This window comes from Mobula hypostoma, chromosome 30 (assembly GCF_963921235.1).
Source record: "Mobula hypostoma chromosome 30, sMobHyp1.1, whole genome shotgun sequence".
NCBI lineage: Eukaryota > Metazoa > Chordata > Chondrichthyes > Myliobatiformes > Myliobatidae > Mobula > Mobula hypostoma.
Genome location: NC_086126.1, coordinates 5,056,963 through 5,076,156, shown reverse-complemented (window position 1 = coordinate 5,076,156; position 19,194 = coordinate 5,056,963). Strand labels below are relative to the sequence as shown.

The following is a 19,194-nucleotide window of genomic DNA, read 5'->3' as shown; positions in this document are numbered from 1 at the left end:
GACGCCTTGTTTCTGAGTTGAACACGCTATTCTAGTTGGATTCAGATGCTCCGTTTATCAGAATTGGGTTTAATATCACTGGCATGTGTCGTGAAATTCGTTATTTTCCAGCAGCAGCACAATGCAATTCATCATAGTAAAATAAACTATGAATTATAACAAGAGTGAATTAAATAATTTGTGCAAAAAGTGAGCCAAAAGATAGTGAGGTAGTGTTGATAGTTTCATTGTCCATTCGGAAATCTGATGGCCGAGGGGAAGGAACTGTTGCTGAAAGTTTGAGTGCAGGTCTTCAGGCTCCTGAACCTCCCGCTTGATGGTAATGATGAGAAGAGGGCGTGTCCCGGATGGTGGGGGACCTTAATGATGGATGCTGCCTTCTCGAGCATCACCGTTTGAGGGTGTCCTTGATGCTGGGGGGGCTAGTGAAGCTTTTTCCGGTCCCGCGCAGTGGCCCCCGCCATGCCAGACGGTGATGCAACCAGCACATCCGTAGAGTTCGTGAAATCTGGCAGAGGCTGGAAGCTGTTCTTCCCCCGTAACTTCTTGTCGTGAGCATTTACGTCCATTTGCAGTGTCTGTCTTTGAGGCTGGCGGGGGGCTCGGACTGGTAGGGTAGTGGTTTGCATAATGCTATTACAACCCAGGTTCAATTCCGTCGATGTCTGTAAGGAGTCTGTACATTCTCCCCATGACCACCTGGGTTTCCTCCAGGTGCTCTGGTTTCCTCCCACATTCTAAATACCCTCAGGTTTGTAGGTTAATTAGTCATGTGGGTATAATTGGGTGGCTCGTGCGCGTTGAGCCAGAGAATTGCTGTCTAAATACAGTAGTTTCTGGTTAATTGGGACACTTCGGGACCAGTACGGTTTGGCCCAATTAAGCGGTTGTCCCAATTAACCAAAGTTCCATGGAAATAGTTTAAAGGTATAAACGAAGTAACAAATTATGTATTTAAATGAAATACACACCAAATTAGAACACTACTGATACTACTACAGTACTATAAAACCGTGTATTGGCTCCTAATAGTTATTGACGGAGGAATCTATCCAGTGTACGCTGCCCTAATCTTTTGATTGACTGTAAATGAACAAAATCAGCTCAGACTCCTAGTGCAGATAGTGGACTGTCTTCATACAATGCTATTGACAGTAGCATTCTCCAAAGCTTCATTTTCATTGTAACATTCAAGGTGATTGTCGATACCTTTAAGTTCTTCATAGATCCTAACTTGTTGAAGTAGTCAAATTGTTTAATCTTCACTCCCAGCCTGAATGCTTGAAACTGCAGTGACCAAAACAGTTCTGAATTGTCTTACTGCTTATTCCTCGCCAACTAACAGTGAGAAGAATTGCTGCTTTCTGAAGACAGACACACGCACATGACGCTAGTTAAAAACTCTGTTCTCAGCACGATGTAGTGCCTAATGGCCATGCAACTGTACACAACTGATGCCAGTTAGGAACTGCTCGGCATCTGCCTCCCGTCCCAGTTAAGCGTTCCAAATGGGAATCCTCGCTGTTTTCTAGATTTGTTTTGTTCTGAAGAGTTGTCCCAAATAACAGGCTGTCTGGATTAACCGACGGCCCAATTAACTGGAATCCACTGTGTATAAAACAACTGACGTGTTATTTCCTCCTTTTCCATGTAGCACTGGCAGAGATTCTCAGTGTAAAGGACATCAATGGGAGGAAGGTGTTCTATGTCCATTACATTGACTGTAAGTACTCCTCCTGGACTATTTGTTTGGTCTCTGCTGTGTTTTTTTAAATCTCTTTGTGGTATCATAAACAACTGATTAAATTACGTGGGACTGACCCTTGTCTGACCACCTCCTGGTCACTTGACTACCTTGAGGTCACCGACCAGTGCTGGTCTTGGTCCTGGACATTTATGTCAGAACTCAGACTGCCTGTGTGTGGGTCTCAATTCAGTGGCTGCCTTTAACGAAATGAGCCCGGAGCAGGGGTTGGGCGTTGTCCATTCTCCGAAACAGGACTCGGAACAGCCTCCTGTCCTTGGAGGTAGGGGTGGAGGTGGTGAGTGAGTGGGCAGGCGTGCGTCCTTCGCCCATGTGAGTTCTCTGGTCTCATTCCTCTTCCTGCCTTGCAGTCAACAAGCGCCTGGATGAGTGGGTGACCCCCGAACGCCTGGATCTGAAGAAAATCCAGTTCCCGAAGAAGGAAGCCAAGACTCCGACCAAGAATGGGCTCCCGGGTTCCAGACCGAACTCTCCCGAGCGGGAACTGGTAATGGCTCCTTGTTCACTTGCCCCCACCCCCCCCCGTACCCCTCGCCCGCGACCCCTCCCCACTAGCTGGGTAGCAAAGAGGGGAACCTCGTGGAAGGGGGTTGTGGCGAGCGGATGCAGGGAAGGCAGAGAGAGCGAGAAGGGAAGAAGATGAAAGCTCTTGTGTTTAACCAGTGCCTTTTGTAACCTCAGGACATCCCAGAGCACGTAAAACAGCCAATGAACCCTATTCCAAATCCCCTCAAGTGCCCACAACCACAGAGACCTAGAACAGAGAGTCTTAAAGATGGAATTCACCCAACACTTACGTACATAAAGTCGAGTTGATGTGACTCCTGCACCATTACATTCCACTACACCCTCCAAAAAGCCGAAGATGAAGAGTCAACTGCCTGTTAGTCAAAGTGATTTGATTTTTCCCAACCTTACTCATGATTTTTGTTACCCTGTGTGAGAGCGAGAGAGCGGGGAAGGCAGTGAAGGAAGGTTGCACCTTAAATCCCCCGGCATCTCTTTAAACCAAATTAGGCAGCCACGCGTGTGTGTTAGTGGACCGTAAACGCAAGTAATCTGGTCTCTATTCCTCCTCAGAAGAAGACACCCGATCTCTCGTTACACCCTTCGACAGCAGGGATTGGGAAATCCATTCCAACACCGGTACAGCATGTTTCTTCATTAAATGCCCACAAGGCTCTACGTTTTATTTTGCTGATGTCAGTATAATCAATGTGGTCCTCATGGTGATTTGCCCACTCCCCGGCCCCCTAGTGCTAAGGGCGACCTTGAATCACGGAGAGCCGGGAAACTCGACACCTCCGGCCCTTCTGCCAAGCTTTCCCCGGCTCTGAGTCTGTACCGGAACAAAAGTACTGCCTGCATTGGAAAGCACGAAGTGGAAATTGAAACCATGCGTAGGCTCAGCAGGTTAGGCAGCATCGGTGGAGGGACAGAGAATAAAACAGTTAACATTCCAGCTTGAAGACCCAGGTGATGGGGGGGGGTGTCTCTAAACTGAAAGATTATTCTCTCTCTCACTGTCTCTGTCTCTTACTCGCCCTCTCTCTGTATTTATCTGTCTCTTTTTGTCTATCACTCTGTCCCTCTTTGTTTCTGTCTGTCTCTGCATGTCTCTGTCTCTCTTTCCCTCTGTCAATCTGTCTTTCTGTCTCTGTTTGACTCTGTGTCTCTGTCTCTCTGCTTGTGTGTGTCTGTTTCTCTCTCTCTCTGTCTTTCTTTTTGTCTCTCTGCCTCTGTGTGTCTATGTCTCTGTCCCTCTCTGTCTTTCTGTCCCTGTCTCTACTGTCTCTCTCACTCTCTCTCTGCCTGTCACTCTTTGTGTGCCTCTCCGTATAAATCTCTCCCACTCTGTCTCATTATCTGTCCCCCTCTCTCTCTGTCCCTCTCTCTCTGTCCCCCTCTCTCTATCCCTCCTCTCTCTGTCCCCCCCTCTCTCTGTCCCCCTCTCTCTATCCCCCCTCTCTCTGTCCCCCCCTCTCTCTATCCCCCCTCTCTCTGTCCCCCCTCTCTCTGTCCCCCCCTCTCTCTGTCCCCCTCTCTCTCTCTGTCCCCCTCTCTCTCTCTGTCCCCCCTCTCTCTGTCCCCCCTCTCTCTGTCCCCCTCTCTCTGTCCCCCTCTCTCTCTGTCCCCCTCTCTCTATCCCCCCTCTCTCTGTGTCCCCCTCTCTCTGTCCCCCCTCTCTCTCTGTCCCCCTCTCTCTGTCCCCCCCCTCTCTCTCTGTCCCTCTCTCTCTGTCCCCCTCTCTCTGTCCCCCTCTCTCTCTGTCCCCCTCTCTCTCTGTCCCCCTCTCTCTATCCCCCCTCTCTCTGTGTCCCCCTCTCTCTGTCCCCCCCTCTCTCTCTGTCCCCCTCTCTCTGTCCCCCTCTCTCTGTCCCCCCCTCTCTCTCTGTCCCCCTCTCTCTGTCCCCCTCTCTCTCTGTCCCCCTTTCTCTGTCCCCCCCCTCTGTCCCCCTCCGTCTCTGTCCCTCTCCCCTTTCAACAACGTTATGTTTCTCGTGGTTTTGTCAGATTTCAGGAGCCTGTTGCCTGGATTCTCAGTTGTCACCCCTGGAATGAGACCCTTGCTCATGTTGCCGGGGTGGATTGCTGGTGTGCTGGGAGGAATGAGCTGCACAGATTATGCTTGTGTCCCATCAGGTGCCTCCTCCCCAAACAAGGACTGCGTGGTTTCAGAAGGGTGTGTGGGGAGCTGAATTCAGGGGGTCTGCAGATGCTGAAACACTCAGAGGAGGTGGAGGGACTCGGCGGGTCAGGCTGAGCACAATAGGACCTTGAGAAAAAGGAGCAGAATTCGTCCCGTCGTATCTGCTCCACATTCCGCCATGTCTGATATACTCTCCCTCTCAATGCCTTCTCCCTGTAACCTTTGACGCCCTTATTGATCAAATGCCTCTCAGTCTCTGCTTTAAACACACCTAAAATTCAGCCTCCACAGCCAGCTTTGCAATGAATTCCTCGGCGAAAGAAATTCCTCCTCATCTCTGTTCTAAAGCTGTGTCCTTGTATTCTGAGGTTGTGCCTTCTGGTCCCGGTAACATCCTCTCCACATCCACTCTGTTTCGGCCTTTCAGTATTCAGCAGGTGTCAATGCGATCCACTTCTCCTCTTACCCTTCCCGACGGAGGGAAATGGACAGTTGATGCTTCAGGCTGAGGCCCTGAATATAAAGGGTGGGAGCAAGAGCTGGCAAGGAATGGTGGATCCAGATGAGGAGGGGAGGAGCAGAAATGATGTTTGGTGTTGGGAGATGATGGGTGAATTCATGTGGCGGGGGAGAGTGGGAATGATGTAAGTGGTTGACGGGTGGATCCAGGTGAGGGATGGGGAGTGGGAATGGTGATGGAGTTGGGAGATGATGGGTGGATCCGGGTGAGGGAGGGGGAGTGGGAATGGTGTACAGAGTTGGGAGGTTATGGGTGGATCCGGGTGAGGGATGGGGAGTGGGAATGGTGTACGGAGTTGAGAGATGATGGGTGGATCCAGGTGAGGGGGGGGAGTGGGAATGGTGTACAGAGTTGGGAGGTGATGGGTCCGGGTGAGGGATGGGGAGTGGGAATGGTGTACAGAGTTGAGAGATGATGGGTGGATATGGTGAGGGATGGGGTGTGGGAATGGTGTACGGAGTTGGGAGGTGATGGGTGGATCCAGGTGAGGGAGGGGGAGTGGGAATGGTGTACAGAGTTGGGAGGTGATGGGTGGATCCAGGTGAGGGAGAGGGGGGAAGTGGGAATGGTGTATGGAGTTGGGAGGTGATGGGTAGATCCAGGTGAGAGAGGGGGTAGACTGGGAATGGCGATGGAGTTGGGAGATGGATGGATCCTGGTGAGGGAGGGGGGAGTGGGAATGGTGATGGAGTTGGGAGGTGATGGGTGGATCCAGGTGAGGGAGGGGGAGTGGGAATGGTGTACGGAGTTGGGAGGTGATGGGTGGATCCAGGTGAGGGAGGGGGAGTGGGAATGGTGTACGGAGTTGGGAGGTGATGGGTGGATCCAGGTGAGGGAGGGGGAGTGGGAATGGTGTAAGAAGTTGGGAGGTGATGGGTGGATCCAGGTGAGGGAGGGGGAGTGGGAATGGTGTACGGAGTTGGGAGGTGATGGGTGGATCCAGGTGAGGGGGGGAGTGGGAATGGTGTATGGAGTTGAGAGTCGATGGCTGGAAGTGCCAAAGCTCCTCATAATTCTGCTTTGTCTCCAACCCCATGGCACCAACATCAGTTTTTCAGTGATCGACTTGAAACGTTGATTATTTATTCCCCTCCATAGATGCTGCCTGACCTGCTGTGTTCCTCCCGCATTTTGTGTGTGTTGCTCAAGATTTCCAGCACTTGCAGACTTTCTTGCATTTATAGATTTTGTTTTCTAATTTCCGGTAACCACGCCCATCTGTCCCTTTAGTTCTCCTTCATCACAATGGCTCCCATCAGTCCATTTCTTACTGCTCCCTCTCTCCCCCCACCCCCTACACCTGGATCCACCCATCACCTCCCAGCTCCATACACCACACCCTCTATTCCCCCATCGCCCTCACCTGAATCCACCCATCACCTCCCAGCTCCATACACCACGCCCTCTATTCCCCCATCGCCCTCACCTGGATCCACCCATCACCTCCCAGCTCCGTACACCACGCCCTCTATTCCCCCATCGCCCTCACCTGGATCCACCCATCACCTCCCAGCTCCGTACACCACGCCCTCTATTCCCCCATCGCCCTCACCTGGATCCACCCATCACCTCCCAGCTCTGTACACCACGCCCTCTATTCCCCTATCGCCCTCACCTGGATCCACCCATCACCTCCCAGCTCCATACACCACGCCCTCTATTCCCCCATCGCCCTCACCTGGATCCACCCATCACCTCCCAGCTCCGTACACCATGCCCTCTATTCCCCCATCGCCCTCACCTGGATCCACCCATCACCTCCCAGCTCCGTACACCACGCCCTCTATTTCCCCATCGCCCTCACCTGGATCCACCCATCACCTACCAGCTCTGTACACCACGACCTCTATTCCCCCATCGCCCTCACCTGGATCCACCCATCACCTCCCAGCTCCATACACCACGCCCTCTATCCCCCCATCGCCCTCACCTGGATCCACCCATCACCTCCCAGCTCCGTACACTACGCCCTCTATTCCCCCATCGCCCTCACCTGGATCCACCCATCACCTCCCAGCTCCGTACACCACGCCCTCTATTCCCCCATTGCCCTCACCTGGATCCACCCATCACCTCCCAGCTCCATACACCATGCCCTCTATTCCCCCATCGCCCTCACCTGGATCCACCCATCACCTCCCAGCTTCATACACCATTTTTATTTCTCTCCTCCCCCTCTCCTCATGTCCCCTCACCCTTGCAGCCGGATCCTCTATCACCCTCTAGCTCTTGCTCTACCTCCTCCCCCCGCCCCACCTTTTTATATTGCGTATCTCCCCGATGAAAGATCGTAACCAGGACATGTGTCATTGACCTGTGCACATTTATGGTCACTGAGGTGTACACGGGAAGAGTGTGGGGGTGAGATGAGGTGCAGTGTCCATCCCAGTGTGGGGGGCCGACTCTCTACCCATGGCGTCTACGCCCCCTAATCTTCTGTGCTTTGCTGTCCCAGGCGTCCTGGGCCACACACCCGACTCGGGAAGCTCTGTTCCTGACGCAACGTCCCAGCACCCACGTTGGGTGGGGTTTTGGGGGTGGGGGGGTGTTGTGGCGTGCTACACCGCTAATATTGCTGCTGCTTCTCAGTGCCTTCTCCCCCACCAGCTGTGTTCAGAACGCTCTGCAAAAGAAGTAGTCGCTGCTCGGGATTTGTCAGGGATGGGCCACTGCGTTTGTGCCCTTGCACAGTTGACCATATTTCATTGGCTGTCAAATTCTTTGGGATGTCCTGAGTTTCGGAAAAGTGCTACAAGAACGAGAAACGCTTCCTCCATAGAAACCCCGTCCCGTGCCCGCCCCGTCTGCTTAGCCGTCCGTTGATGTGTCGCTTGATGGAATGTTTGTTCGGCAGAAAAGAAATGACCAAACTTTCACACGTAACCCCTGCTGTCTGCAGTGTCCTGTCGCCAGTCGTATGGAACCCGCTCAGCGGGTTTGCGCCATCTGGTGGCAGGAGGCCAGTGAAGCAGCGAGTGTGGCTTTAAGCAGCCGGTGCAATGGGAGGGCCAGTCCGCTCATAGACCCAATTGGCAGGGGAGGAGGTGTTGCACTTTGGGAGGACAAACCAGGTTAGGACTTGTGAACTGTAGGGAACTGAGGAGCCTGGTAGAACAGGGAGATCTGGGAGTACAGAACCATAGTTACTTGAAAGTAGCATCGTGGGTAGATAAGGCTCTTGGCAGATTTGCCTTCATAAATCAGAGTTGGAATGAGTACAGGAGATGGGATGTTATGTTGAAGTTGTATAAGATGTTCGTGAGGCCTAATCTGGAGTATTGTGTGCAGTATTAGTCACCTACCTACAGGGAAGATGTAAACAAGGTTGAAAGAGTGCAGAGAAAATTTACAATAATGTTGCCAGGTCTAAAGTTATAAGAAAGGATTAAATAGGTTGGGATTTTATTCCTTGGGATGTTGAAGATTGTTAGACGTATACAAAATTACATTTGGTAAATGCAAGCAGACCTTTTCCACTGAGGTTGGGTGAGACATCAGGTTAAGGGCAAAAGATGAAATATTTAAGGGGAACCTGAAGGGGAACTTCTTCACTCAGAGGGTGGTGAGACTGTGGAACGAGCTGCTGGCAGAAGTGGTGAATGTGCGTTCGATTTCAAAGTTTAAGAGAAGTTTGGATGGGTACATGGATGGGAGGGGTACAGAGGACTATGGTCCTGGTGTGGGTAAATGGGATGAGGCAGAATAACAGCTGGGCATGGTTTTGATGGGCTGAAGGGTCTGTTCCTGTGCTGTAGTGTTCTAAGACCTTCGCCCCTGAGTACGAGAGGTCTCAGAATTGGAATCAGCCTCCAGGAGGTTTAAGAGAACCTTACTTCTGGTGTTGCACTAAGAGAAAGTCACTCCATGTGTTGTCGGGGGTGGGGGGAATGAGGGAGGGACTGTCTGTCGAGGGACTGTATAGGGAGGAACGGCAGAGAGAGGCAGCAGTGAGAGAGGGCTGCTCGGGGTAGAAGTCCGGCTGAGTCCTGTACTGAAGCATCTTCTCATAGGTGGGACCTAAAGCCACGGTCTCCTGTCCTGTCCGTAAGGGCTGTTGAACGGGAGCTCTCCAGGTGCCCCGAGACCAATGTTTATCCCTTCCCCAGGATGTCACAAAGCAGATCATGTGGTTATTTACTTCTGTTTGTGGGAGCTTGCCGTGATGGTTCTTGCTGGGGCAAAGTTTCAAGATGTCCCAGGGAGTGGGATCGGTTGAGGGTTCACGGGCTGTATTTTCCCCTCCCCTGGCCCTGCCGATTGATTCTAGCCAATGATCACTGCGACGCAGTCCGATCCGGGCGGAATCGCGTACGGCAGCCAGCTGGATGTGATGCTCGGGCCTTTTAAGGTGTTGGAGTATTGCGACTAATCTTGGGCCCCTTATCTATGTAAGGATGTGCTGGCATTGCAGAGGGCCAAGGGGAAGTTCACGAGAATGAATCTGGGAACTGAAAGGGTTAATGCTTGAGCGATTGATGGCTGTGGGCCTGGATGAGGGGGTATCTCACTGACATCTATTGAATATTGAACAGCCTGAGTAAAGTAGATGTGGAGAGGATGTTTCCAATAGTGCGAGAGTCTTAGCACGAGAGGGCACAACTTCAGAAAACAAGACTGTCCCTTCAGAGCAGAGATTTCTTCAGCCGAAGGGTGACGAATCTGTGGAATTCATCGGCACAGATGGCTGTGGAGGCCAAGTCACAGGTATATTTAAAGCCGAGGTTGCTAGGTTGTTGATTAGTAAGGTTGTCAAAGGTGACGGGGAGAAGGCAGGAGAGTGGGTTGAGGGGAAAAATAAATCAGCCGTGATGGAATAGTGGAGCAGGCTCAGTGGGCCAAATGGCCTCACTTGGCTCCTATGTCTTGTGGTCTCGCAGATGGCTTGCCCGTGTTCACTGGGTAGCCCTGGAGGCACACAAGGACTAGCCGTCCAGGAATCCATGCCCCAGCAGCTGCGGGAGGGATCAGTGCTGGGCTCGGCGGGGGGAGGCCGATGGTAGAAAGCACACATCAAGATGCTCAGTCTCCGTTAACCTGGAGTAACTGTGGGGCTCCGGGACTCTTCAGCCTCAAGATATCTATGTGACAGTCAGTCCACGCAACGGAGGCAGAGTCGAGATGTCCCTTCCAAACCGCAGTCTAGACTGGACGTGGTAGAAAGTCCCAGGAGCCCAACCCGGGAAGCTTGTTCAGTCGCCAGCTGAGAGAGTCCTCGTGCAGCTGACTGGCAGTCCGTTAGACCAGCTAGAGACGTCGGAGAGGAAAGGGAGCGAGGTGGAGGGAATTCCGGGGCTCGTAGGCCGAGCAGCTGAGGACACGGGCGGGTGCCAGGGCAGCGTGAGGTCGAGGTGTTTCGGAGTTCAGTTGTAAGGAGTTTGTTTGTCCTCCCGACGGACTGCGTGGGGTTTCCCTGGGTGCTGTGGTTTCCTCCCACAGTCCAAAGGAGTGCCGTTTGGTAGGGAAATTAGTCATTGTAAATGGTCCTGTGATTAGGCCATTAAATCGGTGGGTTTGCTGGGCAGCATGAGTCACTGGGCCCGAAGGGCCTGTTCCATGCTGCGCATCTAAATAAAATCAACTGCTGGACTGTAAGGGCTGGAAGTAGTTAGGGTGATACCGTACAGGCACTCCTCTGGAAGATACAGGCACTAGTCTGGTTAGGGTGATACCGTACAGGCGTTGCTTTGGAAGATACAGGCACTGGTCTGGTTAGGGTGATACCGTACAGGCGTTGCTTTGGAAGGTACAGGCACTAGTCTGGTTAGGGTGATACCGTACAGGCGTTGCTTTGGAAGATACAGGCACTAGTCCGGTTAGGGTGATACCGTACAGGCGTTGCTTTGGAAGATACAGGCACTAGTCTGGTTAGGGTGATACCGTACAGGCGTTGTTTTGGAAGATACAGGCACTAGTCCGGTTAGGGTGATACCGTACAGGCGTTGCTTTGGAAGATACAGGCACTGGTCTGGTTAGGGTGATACCGTACAGGCGTTGCTTTGGAAGGTACAGGCACTAGTCTGGTTAGGGTGATACCGTACAGGCGTTGCTTTGGAAGGTACAGGCACTAGTCTGGTTAGGGTGGTACCGTACAGGCACTTCACTGGAAGGCACTGGCATGACTGGTTATGGTGGTACCATACGGGCACTAGCTTGGTTATGGTGTAACGTTTAGGCACTCCTCTGGAAGGATTTGAACTCGAGGATGAAAATCACAGTCACACTGGCAGTTATGTCACAGATGCAGAATCAGGTTTATTGCCACTGACATGTTGTGAAATTTGTTTTGCAACAGCAGTACAGTGCAGTACATAAAAACACTGTAAATATATAATGATTAAATAAGTCATGCAAAAAGAGAACAGAAAGTAGTGAGGTAATGTTTATGGGTTCAAACAGCATAGAACATGGAAACCTACAGCACATTACAGGCCCTTTGGCCCACAGTAACCTACTCTAGAAACTGCCCTACTGCTTAGCCCTCTATTTTTCCAAGCTCCATGTACCTACCTAAGAGTCCCTTAAAAGACCCTATTGTATCTGCCTCTACCATCGTTACTGGCAGTGCATTCCCCCCCCCCCCCCCACCAATCACTGTGTGGAAAACTTACCTCTGACATCCCCTCTGTACCTGATTCCAAGCAACTTAAAACTCTGCTCCCTCGTGTTAGCCATTTCAGCCCTGGGAAAAAGCCTCTGGTTATCCAGACTTCCTTTCGTCATTCAAACATGCAGAACGGTTTAAAACTCAATACTTTAGGATCTAGTTGTCACCGGCAAATCCAGCAATTATTAGAACTTAGAACATGTACAGCACAGTACAGGCCCTTTGCCCACAATGTCGTGCTGACCCTTTAGCCTACTCTAAGATCACTCCTGATGAAGGGTCCCAGTCCGAAACAGAGACAGTTTACTCTTTTCTGTAGATGCTCCTTGGCCTGCTAAGGTCCCCCGGCATTTTGTGTGTGTTGCTTGGATTTCCAGCTTCTGCAGATTCTCTCGTCTTAGGCAGAATAACAATTCAGCATGTACTAGATGGGCTGAAGGGCAGTGCTGTCTGACTCTAGTTCACCTGGCACCCTCTTCCCCCATCCCGTATCTATCTACAATTTCATGGCGTTCCCAGGCATCATCCCCCAACACAGATTGTGGTGTATTGCTGGCATTCCCCGTGCTTTTTTGCAACCCTCGTCCCTCGTCCCTCGTCCCTCGTCCCTCATCCTTCTGGCCGATAGAGGTGGTGGATTGGGAAGGTGCCATTTGAGGAGTCCTGGTGAGATTCTGCAGTGCACCCTGTACATGGGCACAAACTGACGTTGTGGAAAACCTGCAGGGGTGGTGTTCCCCTGCGCCTTTCTTGACGGCAGCGTCTGTAGGTTTTGGGAGTTAATGTCCAACTCCTCCCACCCCCACTCTCTTCTCCTCACTCACCCATCACCTCCCCCGGTTCACTTCCTCCCCTTTCTTCCATAATCCACTCTCCCCTCCTATCAGATTCCTTCGTCAGCCCTTAACTCTTTCACCTACCGCCTCCCAGCTGCTTCCTTCATCCCACCCACCTTCCCCCTCACTTGGCATCACCTGTCACCTGCCCCTCACTCCACCTTCCTATTCTGACTTCTGCCCCCCACTTCCTTTCCAGTCCTGATGAGGGGTCTTGGGCCTCAACGTTGACTGTTTATTCCCCTCCATAGATGCTGCCTGACCTGCCGAGTTTTATTCATTTAGAGATACAGCACGGAACAGGCCCTTCCAGCCCAACGAGCCGCACCCAGCGGCCCACTGATTTAACACAGGACAATTTACAAACACCGATTAACCTACTGTGCCAACCGGTAGGTCTTTGGACTGTGGGAGGAAACCGGAGCACCCGGAGGAAACCCACGCGAACGTACAAACCCCTCACAGGCAGCGGTGGAATTGAACTCTGAACTCCGTAACGCCCCGAGCCGTAACAGCATTGCGCTAACCTCCAGGCTACCGTGTCGCGCCCTCCACCGTTGTGTATGCGTCGGTCTATTTTGTAGATGGTGCGCACTGAAGTGGGTCAGGGAGGACAATTGACGGGTGTCAGACAAGCATGCTGCCTTTCACTTGCTAGGCATTGAGCGTCTTGAGAGCTGTTCACCCTGCACCCTCAGGCCTGCAGAGAGCACCATGCCCCTAATATTGACAATTAATTGTAAACTGTCACAAGCAAGGATCCCATTACTGTGAACTTCAGCACCAACAGTTCTTCAAACCTGAAAACCTCTGGGAAGACTTTGACTCTTCATCCCCTGTCTCGTCACCAGCCTTAGGTCTAAACTTGCCGCGTACTTAACTTTTAACCTTCAGGACAGTCTGCTGTGCTGAAATCCTTGCGAACCAAATTGCTGATCTAAGTTGCTTTAATCATCTGCAGAATGTTTTGAAATTCAGGCCTGGGGATCCAGCTGTCTCTGGCAACTTACTTACTCCCCGTTACGCCGCTGGCGTTTCGGGCAGCAATGAAGGTCCTCCGCCTCTGGCGGTGTTCAGGGCACATGCTTCCTCTCGGCCTTCACTATCGTCAGTCACGCAAGTCCCGGGTGGAAGGTCAGGAATGCCGTCATTTTCAGATGTAGAAGAATTCCTCATTGCTATTTCAGAAATAATTTTGTTTTACCAATCGGGGTCGTTAGCCCTGAGCTGAACCGCTGAACCTGAAGGACCAGTGGACCTGTCCTTTGCTCTTTGACCTGTTTACCAAGAGCCAAAGCAGAAAGCCCTGACTCCAGCCAACGTAGCTCTCCGGGTCATCGAGGCACGCAAGCCTCCAAATCCTAAGTTGCGGTCCTCTCGGAGGGTCACTGGCAAAGCTAGAGTTTATTGCCTCAGTTCATCTTGAGAGGTTAGAGGTGAATCACTGACCTTGAACTGCTGCAGACATAGAGCACTACAGCACAGAAACAGGCCCTTTGGCCCATCCAGTCCATGCCAAATTATTATTCCCATTGACTTGCACCTTAACCATAGCCCTCCATTCTCCTCCAATCCATGTATTTATCCAATCTTCAAAGTAAATTTTATTTTTACAGTACATATATACAACCCTGAGATTTATGTACTCTAATAATAAAATCTCAATCATATACAACTCGGAGATTTATTTTCCTGCGGGCATACTCAGCAAATCTACAGAATAGTAACTGTAACAGGATCAATGAAAGATCAACCAGAGTGCAGAAGACAACAAATTGTGCAAATGCAGATATAAATAAATAGCAATAAAGAACGAGAATATGCGATAACGAGATAAAGAGTCCTTAAAGTGAGATCATTGGCTGTGGGAACATCTCAATGGATGGGCAAGTGAATGTAGTTATCCCCTTTTGTTCAAGAGCCTGAAGGTCGATAGTAACTGTGTTTGAACCTGGTGGTGCGAGTCCTGAGGCTCCTGTACCTTCTACCTGATGGCAGCAGTGAGAAAAGAGCACAGCCTGGGTGGTGGGGGTCTCTGATGATGGATGCTGCTTTCCTACGACAGTGTTTCATGTAGATGTGCTCAATGGTTGGGAGGGCGTGACCCGTGATGGACTGGGCTGAATCCACTACCTTGTGTAGGATTTTCCATTCAAGGGCACTGGTGATTGGATACCAGTTCTCTTAACTGTTGCAATCGAATTCGTATCCATCTCTTCCACTAGCTGCTCATTCCACCCGCTCAGTGAAAAAGCTGCCCCCCTGTAATATTTTCTCTGTGACCTCTAGTTCTGAGTCTCACCCAGCCTCAGCGGGAAAAACTCTGCTTGCATTCACCCTCCAGAAGCACCTTAGAGTTAGCCATTGTGGCCATGATCCCCCGAGGAGGCATCATCTCACTCGCATTGGGAGCCGAATTTCCAAAGGGAGCCTGCGGAGCGGTTTCATGGGGACATTGCCAAGGGAATTGTGGCTGGGCGTGCCAGGGTTGTTACCTCCAGAAAGAAGTGTAGACAGTTACCAGGGTCGCAGACAGAGCGAAGAGGAAGGGCCGATTTCCCTTAGTGGGGGGCGGGGGGTGGAAACTGTAATTAATAGAGGAGAGGCGGTGGGGAATCTGGAATTTGCAGCCGGAAAGGGTGGCGAAGTCAGAGAGTGAAGTTACGTTGATCCGGTGCTTGGATGTGTACTTGAAAAGTTGTCAACTCGAGGGCAGACAGTTATCATTTATTTATTGAGATACAGTGCAGCCCGCATCCCATCCTTTGAGCTGCAACGTCCCAGCAACCCCTCGGTTTAGTCCTTGCCTAATGACGGAACAACTTACAATGACCAGTTAACCTACAGTACTCTGCAGAAGTCTGAGGCACAGATACATAGCCATGGTAGCTAAGACCTTCGTACAGTACTGTATTTGTCAACGTGGAGGGGAGAGTGAGTCTGTAAATCTGGCGGGAGTAGAGGATGTTGGGATTGGCGAGGGTGGGGCACCGCGGGAGGGGTGTGGGACAGGTGGCAGAGAAGGAGTGTCAGGAGTGGGGGGTGTTGCAGGTACAGACACACCCAGCCCTGAGACACCAGGCAAGGTTATTTGATTCTAAACAATTGGTTTATTGATCATCACAGAATGTCTCTGTGATGCTTCCCCCTTCGTCCCCTCTCCCCACCCGTGATTCCCGTTTCCCTGCCCCCTTCCCACTCTCAGTCTGCAATAGAGACCCGATTCAGAATTGGGTTGATCATCACTCACATACGTCACGAAATTTATTTTTTTTTTGCAGTATCGGTACAGTGCAGTACATAAAACTACCACAGTACCGTGCAGAAGTCCCAGGCACCCTAGCTATCTATATGTGCCTAAGACTTTTGCACAGTACTGTACCAACTGCTGTGTCTTTGGACTGTGGGAGGAAATGAAAGCACCCAGAGAAAACCCATGCGTTCAGTGGGGAGGATGTACAGACCCTGCTCCTGCTCTTTGTATGCATTCTGTATTTGTACAGCGTTTTCAGAGAAAAATAGCGAAACTTCCGGGTGGCAGGTTAGTGTAACACTATCACAGCAGCAGGGAGCAGTGAGCAGGGGTCAGTTCCTCCGCTGTCTGTAAGGAGTTTGTACGTTTTGCCCGTGGCCTTGTGGGTTCCCTCCTGGTGCTTTGGTTGCCTCCCACAGTCCAAAGACGCAGCACGTGGGTGTAATTGAGTGGCATGGGCCGGAAGGCCGTGTCATAAATAGGAAGTGCTACTTGGTCTCTTTGTGCTGGTAGATCTTCTACAAGTGTGTTTCGTAAACCCCCATTAGCACCGGGGTGCCAGGCTCCGTGTTGTCAGGTAAGGCTAGCAAAGCATTCGGCCGGAATCGGTTCCTGGCTCCCAGCTCCTCTCCATTTCAATCCCCTGCCACCTACCATTGGCAGAGATGAGGAAAGGGAGTCTCCTCGCTGCCATAACCCGTCCGGCTCACTCCGGGTGGGAGGCAGAAGGCTCGGGGCATGGGTGCCTATGTGGGGGCTAGTAGTTCACCAGTGGTTGCCCATCAGCACCCTGCCTATTTAACCCTTACCTAACCCAATCGCAGGACAATTTCCAATTTCTAATTCACCCACTAACTGAGACGACTTTGGACTGTGGGAGGAAACTGGAGCACCCGGACAGAACCCGCGGGAAGGACGTACAGACTTTCTGACCGAGAGCGCTGGAATCAAACGCCGAACTCCGACGTCCCGAGCTGTAATAGTGTCGCACTTACCGCTACAGCTACCGTGGCTCCCCATTCCCGCCATCTCCCAAGGGCCATCACCCTAGACGGCTTTAGAGCCGACGCACTGAGCGGCACCATGTAACGCTTTACAGCGCCAGCGATCAGCGGTCGGGGGTCATTTCCTGCCGCTCTCTGTAAGGACTTTGTAAAGTTCTCAGCACGATCGGGTGGGTTTCCTCCCACATTCCGAAGGCATACGGGTTAGGGTCAGTAACTTGTGGGCACGCTGTGCTGGCGCTGGAAGCATAGCGACACTTGCGGGCTGACCCCAGCGCATCCCCGGACTGCGTTGGTCATTGACGCAAATGACCCCTTTGTAATTATGTTTTGATGTACATGTGACGAAAGAGCAAATCTTTTTATCTTTAATTTGTCTTGGTTGATTAAGCTTGGACAGAAAGGATTAATCCTGTGTTCGAATCTGCCCCAGTCGAGTCATACTTATGACTTACAAGTTCTATCTCACTGCCACCACTTTCTCCCCACCCCTCGCCAAGCCTGTGACCCTGGAGGACCTGAGGTGAAGGGTCCCACCCTTCGTCCTCGCTGCCCCGCCCTCCCCACTACTCTCTTCCTTGCCCTGTGCCCCGCGCCCTCATGGCAGTGTTGCCCGGAAAAGGCAGCCAGGGACTACGAGGTAACGTGCAGCATCCCTGCAGCGGGTGGGAGGGTTCCAGAGGAGATTGCATGGGGCTTGCGAAGCGAACCGCGGGTGTGTGACCCTCTGAGTGAGAGATGTTGCCTTTTCCCTCACAGAAAAGGAAGTTGGAAGCCGTCTCACTCGCCACCCAGTGCTCCCCGGCGACCCCTGTCACAGCTGCCTCGGAGATCCCGACGCCCGTCTATGCACAGGTGAGTTCCCGTGCCTGGCTCCTGGATCAAACATTCACAATGAGAACACACAAAATGCAGGAGGGCCGGTCAGCATCTGTGGAGAGGAATAAACAGTCGCCGTTTCGGGTCAGGACACTGCTTCGGGACTGGAGAGGAAGGGGGAGGAAGTCCGAATTAGAAGGTGGGGGGAGGGGAGGGAATACGAGATGGCAGGTGATAGGTGAGACCAGGTGGGTGGGTAAATAAAGTAAGAAGCTGGGAGGTGATAGGTGGAAGAGGCAGAGGGCTGAAGAAGGAGGAATCTGATTGGAGAGGAGAGTGGACCAGGGGAGAAAGGAAAGGAAGAGGGGAACCAGAGGGAGGTGACGGCCAAGTGAGGAGAAGAGAAGAATTGAGAGGAGAACCAGAATGGAAAATGATAGAGGAGGAAATAATTCATAATTCTCCCCGCCCTCCCCTTCACAGTTTCAGGCCTTTCAATATTCGGTCAGTTTCAATGAGATCGCTCCCCTCCCTATTCTTTTAAACTCTTGTTCAGAAACTGATTTTGAAACAAATCAATTTAGTAAGAAACTACAAAGGTTCTTTAAGTTCAAAATAAATTTATTATCAAAAGTACAGGTATGTCACCATATACAACCCTGAGATTCATTTTCTGGTGGGCATACTCAGCAAATCTGTGTAATAGTAACCATAACAGAATCAATGAAAGACCTCGTTCTCCTATATAAACTGTAGACTAATACAGCATTGGGAAACACTCTTCAACCCATCTGGTCCGCGACAAACAACGTGCCCACCTGAGCCAGTCCCATTTGCCCGTGTTTGGCCTATATCCCTCTACATCAGGGTTTCCCAACCATTTTTTTATGCCACAGGAGCCTTGCCATGAACCGAGGGGGTCTGTTGACAGCAGGCTGGGAATCCCTTAAATCTTTCCTATCCACGTACCTGTCCAAAGTATAGTGAAAAGCTATAGAATTACTATAAATTACAAAAACAGCACAAGAAACCACCCCCCACCACCCCCGAAGAACCAGGTAGTTTTCATGACTGTTTAGAAATCTGATGGTGGAGTGGAAGATGCTGTTCCTGAATTGTTGAGCCTGGACTTCAGGGTCCTATACTTCCTCCCTGATGGAAGTAATGAGAAGAGGGCCCTTCTTGGATTTTGTGGGTCCCGAGTGATCGACACTGCCTAAACTTCCCCTTGGTGGTGGGGAGCCTTGTAACCCTGATGGAGGTGGCTGGGTCTACAATCCTCTGCAGCCTCTTGCAATCCTGTGTTTTGGAGCCTCCGGACCAGATGGCAACGCAACTAGTCGGATGTATATGTATAGACACTTGTACGAGTCTTCGGTGGTATAACGATCATTCTCAAACCCCTGACGAAGTAGAGTCCTCCAGCAGCATATTAGACATATCTCCGGTTGTAAACTTCCACGGAGAGGGCTTGTGGGATTTTCCTTCTGGATACAAAGGATTACACAAGTTGAGAGGGTGGTAAAGAAGACGTATGGCATGGAGACCCTCTGTCGTGGGGTCGACCACCGATGCTGCATCCTAGCTGGCTACGTTCAGTTGATACGCAAGCTGTTGCCCGTTCAGCAGGCTCCCCCTCTTCACTGTTGAATCCAAAGGAACGGCAGAGACCAATACAGTTTAGCACCAGCAGCGTCACAGGGGTTACCAGTCAGCGTTGACCTCAACGTAGAACTGCCTTAG

At 51.4% G+C, this 19,194-nt stretch overlaps 1 protein-coding gene across 3 annotated transcripts in view; it reads left to right on the top strand.

Annotated features, from left to right (window-relative positions):
* LOC134339812 (histone acetyltransferase KAT5) overlaps positions 1–19,194 on the top strand; it is a 57,576-nt gene that overhangs the window by 4,012 nt on the left and 34,370 nt on the right. For 2 of the 3 annotated variants that reach the window (XM_063036629.1, XM_063036628.1), the window contains exons 2-5: positions 1,655–1,723; positions 2,116–2,252; positions 2,846–2,911; positions 17,392–17,487. In XM_063036629.1, the coding sequence (XP_062892699.1) occupies positions 1,655–1,723; positions 2,116–2,252; positions 2,846–2,911; positions 17,392–17,487 (368 nt within the window). The remainder of the gene's footprint in view (positions 1–1,654; positions 1,724–2,115; positions 2,253–2,845; positions 2,912–17,391; positions 17,488–19,194) is intronic. The other variant, XM_063036631.1, reaches the window with a different exon arrangement.